At 33.6% G+C, this 14,100-nt stretch overlaps 1 protein-coding gene across 1 annotated transcript in view; it reads right to left on the reverse strand.

Moving 5' to 3' along the window:
* Positions 1 to 16: 16 nt before the first annotated feature.
* Positions 17 to 14,100, reverse strand: part of LOC126974105 (G-protein coupled receptor moody-like) — a 134,398-nt gene continuing 120,314 nt past the window's right edge. Inside the window, exons 3-5 of the mRNA XM_050821521.1 lie at positions 13,199 to 13,635; positions 4,010 to 4,248; positions 17 to 1,298 (exon numbers count right to left, since the gene is read on the reverse strand). Coding sequence (XP_050677478.1) covers positions 455 to 1,298; positions 4,010 to 4,248; positions 13,199 to 13,438 — 1,323 coding nt within the window. The 5' untranslated portion in view covers positions 13,439 to 13,635 and the 3' untranslated portion in view covers positions 17 to 454. The remainder of the gene's footprint in view (positions 1,299 to 4,009; positions 4,249 to 13,198; positions 13,636 to 14,100) is intronic.

Raw genomic sequence — 14,100 nt, forward strand, 5'->3', positions numbered from 1 at the left:
AAGCCTATTCTAATTTTTTTATAAAATTAAAGGAATGTATAAAATTTAACAACAATAATAGACAAAATGCTTCTAAGCATAGGTATTTTGTTTGCAGTAATTGTTATAATTTATACATAGTTTATTGTTATATTAATTCTTATCTCATTAAGTTATCTGAATAAATTATGACGCATAAATTACAATACAATTCGTCTGCTATCATTGTGTCTCTATATTAATTTGTAATAAACATTTAGAGTTCAGCACAATCACGGACGGCTCGCAAAACAAATTAACTCGGAAAGACAACATTCACACACTTAAATACTACAGCAAACATTTTACTTGTTTACTATGTAAACATGCAAGTTTGGTAAGTGAGATTACATATTGTAATAATAACACACGGAATTTGTGAGAGATTCAGGAGTTATGGCGGGCGTTTCTCAGAGACGCCATCGCCAGGCGATTGTCACGCTCTTCGCCGACACATCAACAGGTTCTTATAAGCCTGCCGGTACTCGCTCGACATCACCACATATATTATTGGATTGATGCACGTCGTCAAATATATCAAGATATAGCCCGCTATGTTTGCTGCGGGGTGTGATGTGAATTCACGGAATATTTTCGTAAGTGTAATCGGCAGATAGCAGACCCAAAATGATAGCATTATAGCCATAATCATTTTTAATAATTTCCTGTCTTTCGGTGTTAGTCTGGGTGCTCGCGAAGGGGCTGGAGAACGCCTCAAAACTACCGCTGCTTGTCGTAGTCTTTTTGCTGTTTCCCCTCCGCTGGGAGTACGAGGTTTCCCGTCAAGGGCGCATTCATCATCGTGACCGTCAAGAGTATCCACTCCAGAAGATGAAGATCTTTCAGGTGCTGGAGTTGGTGGGTAATGAGTCACAGGAGGAGCTAGAAGGGCTTTTCTTGGCGCACTGCTATGGTTTACACCATTTTCTGGACCAGGCGACCGTTCTAGAGCTGTCGAAGCTGAGCCTACTGCGGAATCTTCTAGGCCTGGTCGTGGTCTTGTTCTGCAAGGGGCTCGCGATCTTTTAGCTGCCTCTCTCACAATACAAAAGATTCTGGCGTAACAGATGATAATTGCTAAGCATGGTAACATAAATGCACCAACAAAAAGAAATTCTTTCGGCGAACGATGGTTTTGGTCAGGCAAAATGGTGCAAGATCCAATTGACGGGTCTAGTCCAAACCGACCCCATTTCTCAAGCCATGTTGCAATGAGAGCTCCGAATGAAAACAACCAGGTTCCAGCTACCATTACCGCTAAATATTGTTTTCTGTACAATCTGTAAAAAATATAACATTTTATATTATTATGTTGTTAAACATGGGCATGGGAGATAGCTATCACTGGTGTCGGAGTTAACAACGTGATAAGCGCTATGGATGGTCCATTCCTCTAATAATTAATATTCAAAATGTTTGTAGTTATAGCTTTTAATTACCTAAGGAGTTTTCATGAATGCCACTTTAAATTCAAACCAATCATGGAACAATTTATTTCTCTTGTTTCTTATAATAAAGATCTTTTGTTTGGATGATTCCATTGGTTGAATGGTATACGTGTTTCCATTCAACCAATGGAACCATGGTTCATAAATGAGGAATCCGTGATTAATAAGTTATTATTATTCTAGATATCTGTCCGAATAAACATTGGCCAACTCTAGACTAAGATTGTGTATACGCAAACGGCGAATTATTACTGAATAATAATACTCGCTTGTTGATACATGATATAAAAATCAATATCTATTTAAAATTAATTTTAGGGTATATCATTGTACCTAATGTTATTCTCTGTTAAGAACCCTGGATGGGTCAGATATACACGAACATATCCCCTTTTGTATTTGGAGTTTTTTGGAGGTTGCTCCTTAAGAATCGATTCATACATAGCGCACGGTATGAAAAATAGTGCACGGTAGTAAAATCATACTTTAACATAAGGTAAAGAGTTTACAATTTAATCTATTCTATCTATATATATAAATGAATTGCTGTTCGTTAGTCTCGCTAAAACTCGAGAACGGCTGGACCGATTTAGCTAATTTTGCTCTTGAATTATTTGTGGAAGTCCAGAGAAGGTTTAAAAGGTGAATAAATAGGAAAATGTTGCTAAATTAAATAAAAACTACAAATTTGTTTTTCCTTTGATGGACACATCCACACATAATTTCTATGAGAGAATTTATTGACGCACGGTTTGACAGTTCTGCTGTGAAACAATTTCATTACGACAGCAGGATGCATATTTTACGAAGTAATTTTTGATGTTATCATATATTATTGACAAATTCATATAAAAACATTATTTAATTTATTATATACAGAACAACGTCTGTTGGGTCAGCTAGTTTTAATATATATACATATTTATAAAAATATTATAATATATTCCTTTCCGAAGAGGTAGTAGTATCTTGTATATTAGAAATGACTTGAAAAAGAATTGTAAAGGAATCAATTTTGAGAAAATATAATAATATTAAATAATGATATATATGTCTATATTTTAAGGAGTAAACTCCAGTCACGCGTCGGGGAAGACGTCATAATTTTGCAAAACATTGGCCTCTATATGTTGACTTTTAACATGATAACTATCACGTAAATTAACCGCACACTATCATATTTTAAGTTTATATATGTAGGTGGTTTGTGTGGTAATATTTTCCCTGTGCCTATCATACTGAAAACTTGGCAAGACGTTGCTTAAGTCAACCCTTAACTAGTAGAGAATCCAACTTAGTCTACCAAACTGTATGCATTGAATAAGAAAAAGTTGCACTTCACTAGCTGAATAGAATAATTTTTAACTTGGAATAATGATTTTATTGAGCGGTTGAGTGTTGCTCCGAGGCTGCATATTTTTTAACAAAAATGTTGAGCCTGTCACAGAGCCATGCACAATTTTTTTCCTCCTCTTTTGCGCGTATATCTAACAGCATAAATGTAAGTTGTATTTGTGGGTGTGTGTGTATATATATACTATATTATGAAAATTTATTGAAGTAGGCGTTACTTTGCGGAAATCCATAATTATACAAATGATTTGAGTTTTCTCAAACAAATTTAGTCCCATCACCTTTGTTGCGTATCTCTTCCGGGGGTAATACGTCACAACAGCCGACCAATCACAGCGCGTCATTTCATGGGACGAGGGTATAAAAGAGCGGCTTCCGGATCATTAGATTCAGTCTCGTGCCAGATTTTGGCGAGACAACACGTCCTGAGGATGCCTCGTGTAGAGGTGAAACACGTGTCGAATTGTTTAAAGTAAAATATTGGCGGAATCAACACTAAAGAAAACTCAAATCGTTTGTATCCTATATTATGTTAATTTATTGCCTTATGTCAAGTTATATGTACAAAAAATATCCTACACCTTAAGTTTACCTGGAAGGAATCGCTGAACAGCGATAACTGTTATATTACAAATTGTAACTTTTTGTAGTTTTAGTGCAATAAAGTATTTTCATTCATAAGTACCGACGACTCAGTAGCAGCGTATGTAAATCTCAAAGTATGGACTGTATCTAGACACGACAATTCAACACGTGTTTCTGCTCTACGCGAGGCATCCTCGGGAGATGTTGACTCACTGAATTCTGGCACGACACTATACTCATGACGTATCGTATTAGTTAAAGACAAATCTTAGCGGAATTAATATTTAAAAGTCATAACATTTGGATACGGAAATTAGTGACATATTTACGGCCGTTCCCAATATGCAGTCTATCTCTTGCTTGAGATAAAAATCGTAACTATCGTTGACTTTTCTGTCTCAAAAAACTTATCGACGGTAACTCACTTTGTCCGTACACGCTGTCTGTCAATGGGACGACGTCTTGCTTCCCAGCGATAGAAGTTTTTATGGAAATTGTAATTCAGCTTTAGATTATTGAAAGCTAATTACTGACAGTAGAAGGTAGTAATTTATCTCTGTCTGTAGGTAGTATACTGGGAACGGCCATTATTAAACACAACTTACTTTGGATAGAGTCTTGGATGAGAGATCATAACATATCTGTTGATTGTTATTGCCAGGACTGTAAAGAGCGAGACAGCCACCAGAGCGTATCTGGCGAGGGGAAACATACGACATAATATTCGCCCATGTGCCCACGACCTCTGCCAGAACGTCGACGCTGCCAATGGCAGGTTGAAACAGCAGAACAGTAGGTCGGAACATGACAAGTTCATTATGAACACCGCTGTCGCATTGCGCACCTGAAAAGAAAAACAAAAATTAACGGAATTTATTTATATATATTTCTATAGATTCTCTATTTTAATAAAATACTTTTTGAAAGATTAACACGCGTTTTATTGCAATTGTATTTTTACTTTAGGTTATTGCTCAAAGGTTACGAAACATCGGGTTAAATAAAATAATAATAAAGATAAAATCTTTTGAAAAAAATAGTAAGTAATGTAAAAATAGTTACAAATTACCCGCATTTTAATCCTTTACAAAGTATTTTATTTAAATTCAAATTCAAATATTTTTATTCAAAATAGGATGTGAAATCACTTATTGAAAGTCAAAAAACTACCACCCATTCCAAAATGAATGCCTCAGACCTGAGAAGAATGGGCGCAACAAACTCAGCGGGCTTTTTTTTGCGTCAAAAATATGTTTTACAATTAAAGTAACATTTACAAAGTAACATTGTACAATTAAACTTATTATTTAATAGCCTGAGGGCGGTCGCTCCATTCCCAATCTGTGGTATCATTAAGAAAGTCATTTGTCAGTCATAAATGTGTAACCATATAAAAGTACCTTGACCGATTCGCTATTTTTATTCTGTGACATCAATATTAAAGTATTCAAGATAATTAAGTTTTAGTCGGCCCTATGGCGGACGTTGCCCTAAAATTACATTTGTGTTGAAATTTAAAAATATTCGGTTTTACTGTTCCTGTATCATGGAAAAACTATAAATATAATGAGGTTTATTATTAATAAATAACGGAAGTGACATAAAAATCTCGGAGCTTACACGAACGATATAAGTTCCGTTTTAATAAGTAACGTGCTTCTATCAGTACATCCTCGAGAATTTATCGACTAAACACTGACCTACGGGCACTGGAAGTGATAATGAATATTATTTTAAAATAGATAAAGGAATATTTGTTTGTTTATTATACTAGTTGTGACTGGCGGTTTCACTGGCAATTTTTGTTTTAGAAATAGGCATATTATTTACATCTTGAGCTTTTTCTAGATATACTTTCAACACATACTTCTTGTGGTTACGTTGCTAATAAGGGATATAATGTTCTCAGGCTTATTACTAGTTTAAAAAAAAATTAAGAAAAAACAAACAACCGACTTCAAAAACACAATTCCAAAACAATAGATATAATATGCACTAAAAAGTATAAAAATAATTGCGTATTTTTATACAATCTAATTAATTAATCTAATTCTAGTTACGATTATTGTTGCATATTATATCTATTGTTTTGGAATAGTGTTTTTGAAGTCGGTTGTTTTTTTATAATTATTTTTTTATTTTTAGTGAATTTGCAGTACACTAACTAACAATTTGTCTAAATATGTGTAGAAATACTAAATTTTTCAATGCCGAAATGACGCTTACGTTCATTCTTTGCAATTTGTTTACAGACAGAAATTCTGCCACAGATCGCACCCTTACTGTAAGTCATTAAGGAGTCCCATTGATCATCATTTTGACTACGACAATTACTTGACCATAACTATGATATGGTAAATGACTTAAATATCCTAATAGCATAAAAAAGATTCGGCCGAGTGTCCTTAATTTGCTCTTAAGAATTGGAGAGTTCCGTTACTTTGTCATGGATTCCATTATCAGAACCCAACCAAACTCTCACCAAACTACCTTTAAAGTATATCCTTTCCAATTAAAAAAGAATCATCGAAATCGGTTGGCGCGATATTGAGTTATTCGTAAATTTGTCGTCTACATAAGTATAGTAAGTATAGCAAATTTAAGACTTTTATGGTTTTCTCATGGATGCCATTATCAGATGCGAACCAAATTACAATGGGACCACACAAGATGCACCAACTTTCAAATTCAAATTTCAAAAATTTTCAAAATCGGTTCACCCAGTCGAAAGAGGAAAGAGTTTGAGGTAACAAACATTAAAAACCCCTGCCTCCTTTTTTGAAGTCGGTAAAAAAACCTTGTATAGAAAGTGAAAAAGTTGCCTCGATTTAAAAAAAGAAAAGAAAAGGTACTTCGCGCTTTTAAGTTATTCAACTCCATATATATAATAATATGACCATTATACTACGAGTAGCGCGATCGTAGTAATTATAATGCTGGGTAATACTATTACAATCTTATCTATTTATAGAATGAATGCTTCTCATGATAAATATTATTTTCTTATGATTATTCCAATAAGCCATGACCCAGCCCATTGTTTGTAAACATTGTGTTATGCTTAACTTAAGAAATATTTACTGTCAACACTGCCTTAAAATTAAAATAAGATTTTTTATTATATTTTTATCAATATTTGTTAATTACACTTGTATAAAATCAATGTTCTAATAGGCATTAATGTATTACAAGAGACTTGTTCCTGCAGACAAACTGTCCAAACAGTTTTGCGGGACTATGTTAGCTTTTAAGATTCTTTCTGTAAATGATTAATAATATAAATAAATAAATGCAGAAGTTCCAACCTTCGGGCTTCATTACCAGACTAGTTGTAGTATTAGTTGGTAGTATTTTAATGAGAACTTTTAATTATGGTTGTGTATAGATGTTAAAGTATTAATTTATTTAAAATTTCATTGTAAAAAAAAATAATTGAAATGTAGAAAAACTAAAAACGCAAAATATTACACCATATGAAATGAAGCCAATCTGAAAGCATTCCATTTCAATTGAAGTAATTTTTAAATCAACCCATTGATTTGAATTAAATTGAAAATATCTATTTCAGTAACAAAAATGGTACAAACATGGTGTGGTGGATGTTCTATTAAGTAAGGATACCTGTGACAGACGTCCCGCTATTCCATACCAATTAATATTAAAACAGAAACAAAAACTTGGGTTCACAATAACATCTATAAAACGAATAGAATAAAAAAGAAAATCAGTTAATAAACATAAAAACCACCCAAAACCACCACCACCACCATCTTTTATAAGTTGGTCAAAAATATCAAAATAATAATAATATTAACACACTTACACAAATCATGTTGCCCCAAACTAGGCTTAGCCTGTACTATGGGTACAAGACAACGATATATTTAATACAATATACTTACTAAAACATACATAAATACATATAAACATCCATGACTCGGAAACAAACATTCATATTCATCATATAAATGATTGCACCTATCGGGATTCGAACCCGGGATCTCTAGCTCAGTAGGCAGGGTCACTAATCTCTGGGCTATAGGGGCGTCAAATATACCAGATAGAGGTGTGATTAATCAGTGGAACCTTTGCCTGACAAACACTCATATATTCTACTTGAACAGCAAGCTAGGACGACATCGTGTACCTATTTCGAAGAATCATTGTAAAGGCTCGGAAACGCACTGTAAAATGATAGCGAACAGTGCCCGTCATATCTTATTTTCACGCCATTTTCCATGTAACTTGAGAGAGAAAAGTGATGTAAACTGAAAGGCGATAACATATTGGAGCGAAGTATCATCTATCTTTATTATAAACTTTTTATTTTTAATGTTGAAAGTGTTATGGCAGTTATGTACAGTTCTTATACAAAATGTCCAAAATAATTTTATAATATAAATTTTTTATCGTAAAAAATAAATGCATTAATGTATTTTAAATTATTTTTAAAAGTAAACACTTTGGGAGTCAATTTCTTAAAATTAACAAATACAAATACTTTTGTACGCGGCATTCGACGTATTTCCAGAACGGAACGACAAGCAAAGCGCGTTCACTTTTCAAAAAGTGCGACTACGCTCCTGTGATTCTTCTGGTGTTGCAAGAGAATGCGGCAGCGGTGATCACTTAACATCAGGTGACCTGTACGCTCATTTTTCTCCTCTTGCATACAAACATTCTTATTACTATAATTCTCCGCGTCGATATCACAGAACATACTTAATTTTTGCATTCCAAAACCGCGAGCATATGAAGCATATTGCTAGACACTAAATGTCTAGAAAGTTAAATTTCCAAAGGGTAACAGAACCCTATTACTCCACTGTCCGTCATTAACCGTGAAAGTTAGATTGTTGGAATTTCAACAGTTGATGTATTTTGTTTACAATAACAAATACTTAAAAATTGAATAAAATAAATAAATATAATTACAAAGAATTTTATTTTATTCTAAGTAGAGAATGAAATGCCGACTTTGCTCAAAGGATGAGGTTATACCGTCAGATCGAGAAAAAATATAGCAAAAAAATCTAACAATGCTCCTAGCTCTTCAGCAATACGTGAGTGCTTAGATGGTAGTTGGCTCTAATTAATGTATATAATTATAATGTACTTATGAATGTGTTAATTATTTTTAAAGTTAATTATTATTAAGTTTTACTTCAATCGGGTGTAAAGATTAAAGAAGAAGAAGAAAGACACTTTTTTTCTTGCTTGTTTTTGCTCGATATTGATAACGGCAACAGGTACAAGAAGAGTCTTGAAATATTCACAGAATATTTAGTTATATTAGTTCACTTTAAAAATAAATAATTAAATTAAAATAAAACAAATATTTAAGGTCCTCCCACACAACACACATGATTTATTTACCGTTTTTATAAACAATGGTACGGAACCCTTGGCTGTTTTAAATAGGTTTTGATTATGTAACTAGGAGGAGGACTTTAAAATTTTATTTATTCACTGACCATTATCTTAGATATGAAGGTCAAACAATGAAATTTTATCTCGTTTGTTCTTATTATCTGAGTATTTACTTTAGTTGTCTTTTAGTTAACTATAGCTACGTTTAACTAATGTTTTTTTTATGCGAAAAATTGGCGAGCTGTTTCTTGTTGATGAAAATAAGGGACGAGACGAGAAGGGCGTTCGGCTGTTGGTAATTGATACGCACTGCCCATGCAGTGCCGCTCAAGATTCTTGAAAAACCCCAAAAAATCTGAGCGGCACTATAACTGCGCTCGTCAACTTTAAACATAAGATGTTTAGTCTCATTTGCCCAGTAATTTCACTACGGCGCCCTTGAGACCGAAACACCAGTGCTTACACATTACTGTTTCGCGGCAGAAATAGGCGCCGTTGTGGTACCCATAATCTAGCCGGCATCCTGTGCAAAGGAGCCTCCCACTGTTAACTGGTTGATTAGCTTATGGGGATACCCTGCTTGCCAAATAAAACAATGTCACTTAGGATTCTTGACTGAGGTAATAATTCTGAGCGGGACCAAAATTGCGCTCGTCACTTTGAGATATAAGATCAATGACGATCTATACACATTTAAGGACATATCGTTCGTGGTCTGATAGCGGAACAGCAAAAGTGTGCTTTAAGACAATGTAAGCACACTTTCCTTGTGTGTCAATTGTCGCTGTCCGAATCGGATTCTAAATTCAACATACGTCATATGAACTGAATGAATGTTTTACATTGCTAGGTGATGTTGTTGAATCTTTTGAATTTTTAAAGCTGAAGAAGATAAAAGCTGGAGTGCTTCAAGGAAGTGTATTAGGTCCTATCACACTTAACACCTTATAAAACTTAATGAAAGTAAATCTATTAAAATAATCCTGTCACGAAAAAAAGAGAACAATTACAACTTCGTTTTAAGAGTATGTACTGGCTTCTAGGAAGAGGCTCTAAGATATCAGTACAAAATAGTTTTATTCTACAAGCGAGTCCTTATGCCTGTATGGACTTATGGGATCCACTTGTGGGGCTGCACCAAACAAACAAATATTAAAATCATACAACGCTTCCAGAATAAATTATAAGGGAAATAGTGAACGCACCTTGGTACATTCGAAACAGCGATTTCCATCGGGTCCTCAACATCGAGTTCGTTGACAAAGTTATACAAAAATACGCTGAAGCTCTGATATTATAAAAGACACGAACAAAGTGACTTCCTCTTAATAGAGACATTAAGAAGAAGATAAGAATTATATTATTATGTTCCTTAAAAGAGAGAAAGATAAAATCATTGCTACTTATTGACCAAGAATGTTTTAAACAACTGGAGTAAAGCCGGCAATGTAAAGGTTTTCAGTCTAAGATTATTATGGTGTAATTTGTGGCATGTCTATATATATAGAACGTTATTGTATAAGATGTTTAGTATCATTAGCCCAGTAATGGTGGTGAGCAACTTGAATTATTAGCTTCACGACTGAAAAAGAGGCTAGTGTGGTATGGGTACCACATAGTAGGTGGGCCTAAGCCTGCATCCTGTCTTAGAATGCTTCCTACTGGTGTTGGTTTTTAAAGGTTTTTTCAAACGTTTTGTAACAGTATATAAAAATTTTAATTTATAGGCAAACATTATAGTATATTTTATTCAAATAATATAATTGGGGAACGATGCATGTTTTAATTATTATAAGATATTATTGTTTCTTATTCATTTATGTTCAATTAAATATTCCAATAATTTTTGCATTTAATTTAATTTAATACTCCTGTCTATGCTTTATAATTTATTGTATTAATATTAATATCCGGACGACCGAGCCTTGCTCGGATCTATAGGAATGTACAAAACTTGAACAAAAAAAAAAACTAATAGGACATCTGGATTCGAACCGGGGTCTTCTGCTTTCCGGATCACCCAATGTCCCATCTGAGCTATAATAGTCTTGTAGATAGTAGCGAAATTTACCTTTGTATTCTAATGTTATTGTAGCTGTTTCTCATTCAAACATGCATAAAACCAACCACCAACAACCTAGCTAGATCGATTTCGAATCCCCTGCATACTTAATTTTATGAAAATCGTTTGAGCCGTTTCCGAGATTCAGATTATATATATATATATATATACAAGAATTGCTCGTTTAAAGATATAAGATATGATGCTTTTGTTAATGCATGTCTTATTTATGTTAAATAATACTTATTTTTGCAACTGTTGTGTAATAAGGGGTATTAAAACACGAATGTGGGTTTATCAGACGAGGCGAAGCCGAGTGTGGTAATAGTATCACATGAGTGTTTTAATACCTAATTATCAACAGTTGCATACAAGACTTTATCTACACCCAGTCCTAATAGTAACCATCCATTACTTATTATATACGAATAAACTAAGTATTAATGAAAGAATTATTTATTTGAGTAGCTATGTAATTTACATTTCTTATAGTGCAATAAGTAAAATTCACTTATTTTTTGTAAACAAAACAATAAAAATATCAAAGAAAAATGGCGGGGATTTGAATAACCTACCCTTTATTACGGCGCGCGACGTTCTGGTAGTGTGGAACGCGCGTAAACAAAAATATTCTTTTTTTTGAAATTCATACAGATACCACGCATCGAGCAATAAGAATGTGGCTGTCTGTTAAAACTCTTTGAGCATGAAGGGATTGAAAAAAAAAATAGGAGTGTTCTTATGAAATTCAGTACAACATTACAACACTCGTTTGGATGATGTAATGGTTTTGTGTTTTAATGTTGGCAATAAGCTAACTGTTTAAGAATCTTTAATAGAGTATTTAAAGCATGGGTGTAGATAAATAAATAAAGCCTATCAGGGACTTCTACTTTTGGCCAGTAATATAAGCAATGAATTTTCGTTTAACAGTAATATAAATATTATTATATTACACATATCAATGTCACTGTACTTCAATAACGATACGAATTCAAGCTCAAAGGTTGATGCATACAATATACGATAATTTATATTTATACAGTTTATTCTTTATTACTTTTTACGAACATTTTGATATTTAAAATACTTTCAACTTTGAACATGATTCATATATTGGATGCAGCACCTTACTAATTTGTTACAGTCATTGTAAAATACTGTATTTAATTAAAAAGAGTGGCCGTTGAGTTTCTTATACGTTCTTCTCAGGAGCTCTACTTTTTCCGAACATTTTTTTATGAAAATAAGGAATGAGACGAGCAGGACGTTCAGCTGATGGTAATTGGTACGCCCTACCCATAACAATTCAGTGCCGCTCAGGATTCTTAAAAACCCAAAATTATTGTACCCGCTCAAGATTATTGAAAAAATTCTAAGCGGCACTAAAATTTCGCTCGTCACCTTGATACATAAGATGTTAAGTCTCATTTGCCCAGTAATTTCACTAGGTACGGCGCCCTTCAGACCGAAACACAGTAATGTTTACACATCACTGCTTCACGACAGAAAAAGGCGCCGTTGTGGTACCTATAATCTAGCCGGCTTCCTGTGCAAAGGTGCCTCCCACTGGTAAAGGGTAGATTCAGTAATTTGAAAGAAATATTTATAGTGAGGATTCAAAGGCAATTAGTTTAAGACTAATTGAATAAAGTTTAATTGACTGGATACTAAGTATAAATTAAATTGTTATTTGTATGACTTATTTTAGTCCTGCAATTTCCTTTTTTATTTATTTATTTATTTATTAAAGCACACCACATCATATACAATACAATTTTCTTAATCTAATGTTACAATTAGTAGTTCTAAAGTATACGACAATTATGGTGAACATAAAAATTACAAAAAATACTCCCTAATTACTTCTGAAAAATAGAACTAATACTATCTAAGCTATAATAAAAACAAAATAAAAAGTGAAAGTACAAATTATAACTTTAACTTATTAAAATAATGAAGACGAATAAAAAAATCTACTTATTTGACAAATGCAGATTGAGTACCAGCTAAGTGTTTAACAACACTTTCTTTAAACCTGACCAGCCCACTACCGAATATATCAAGTTCTGAATTGGTATCGTTTAACTTATTGTACTCGCGAAGAAGTCGAGGGAAAGGTGCCTGAACTCCCAGGTTGGTTTTTACAGAAGGAACTTGGAAGATTCTCTTGATTTTGAACCTTGGGAATAAATATATACATATATTTATGTAATTAACCAATAACAAAACAGAATTGGTAATTAAATTTATAAAATCGATCCTAATTACGTTGAATTATTTGGAAGTCCCTTAATATGCATACATTAATAAGGCTCCTGGTCAATAAGTTAGCTAATTAGGTATAATTAATATTAATTACCTTTTTACATCGTGCCAACGCGATGATCGTGATAAAGTTCCCAGGAATTCCGACGAGCATGAATAACACGCAACAGATGGATGCAAATCTTAACAGGCTTTCAGGGTAGTCCTTGAAGAGCTCCACAGCTGCCAATTCGTCGTCCGTACTGTACTCATCCAAACCAAGAACACTCCAGCTATGTCCATCTTCCTCACTAGCCAAGGTACTTTTAGGGATACTCGGGAACAAATCGCCCATTTTAACGGATCACTCATCGTTCCTCAAATATATCATGTTGGTTGTTAGGTCGGGACGCGCGCGGGTTTCATCCACAACTGATAAGCGTGGAACTTCTCCGGCAAGAGTTGCTGATAAGACATAGCGGCTATCGGCTCGCAGCTGCTCAGGAAGTATTACTATCAGTACGCCAGCTTCATTATTGTTTCATGCTTGACCTGCACAGATAACGAATTTCGTGTTAGTTTAAAAAAATGTAGTTGATTATTTATTTTTTATAATGGTTAATTGTTTGTTATTATCTAAGATATAACTTAAGTTATTATCTAAGATATAAATACATCTAGATAAAGTCTCGTGCTGTTAGACAACCGATAAAAACAGGCCAGGTTTAATACTTTAGTGTGTGTGTGACAAGCTACGTATTACACTGGCGATTTGTGTTAGTTTGCGTGCAATGCTGTAAATAGAGGTTTACACTACACTCTTTTCGAAACTTTTTTCGACCGTCACAGTCTATCTAGATGTATAAATAATCTTACGTAATTTCTTACAAATCAATACGAAGTAAAAAGGAATGTGCTAAATACCGTCTGAAAGCAATTAACGTATATTATAAACATTTGTATATAAACATTTTGTTTCAATTTGTGATAATATTAAATGACTGAGTGAAAAGGCGT

Source organism: Leptidea sinapis, chromosome 31 (assembly GCF_905404315.1).
Source record: "Leptidea sinapis chromosome 31, ilLepSina1.1, whole genome shotgun sequence".
NCBI classification, from domain to species: domain Eukaryota; kingdom Metazoa; phylum Arthropoda; class Insecta; order Lepidoptera; family Pieridae; genus Leptidea; species Leptidea sinapis.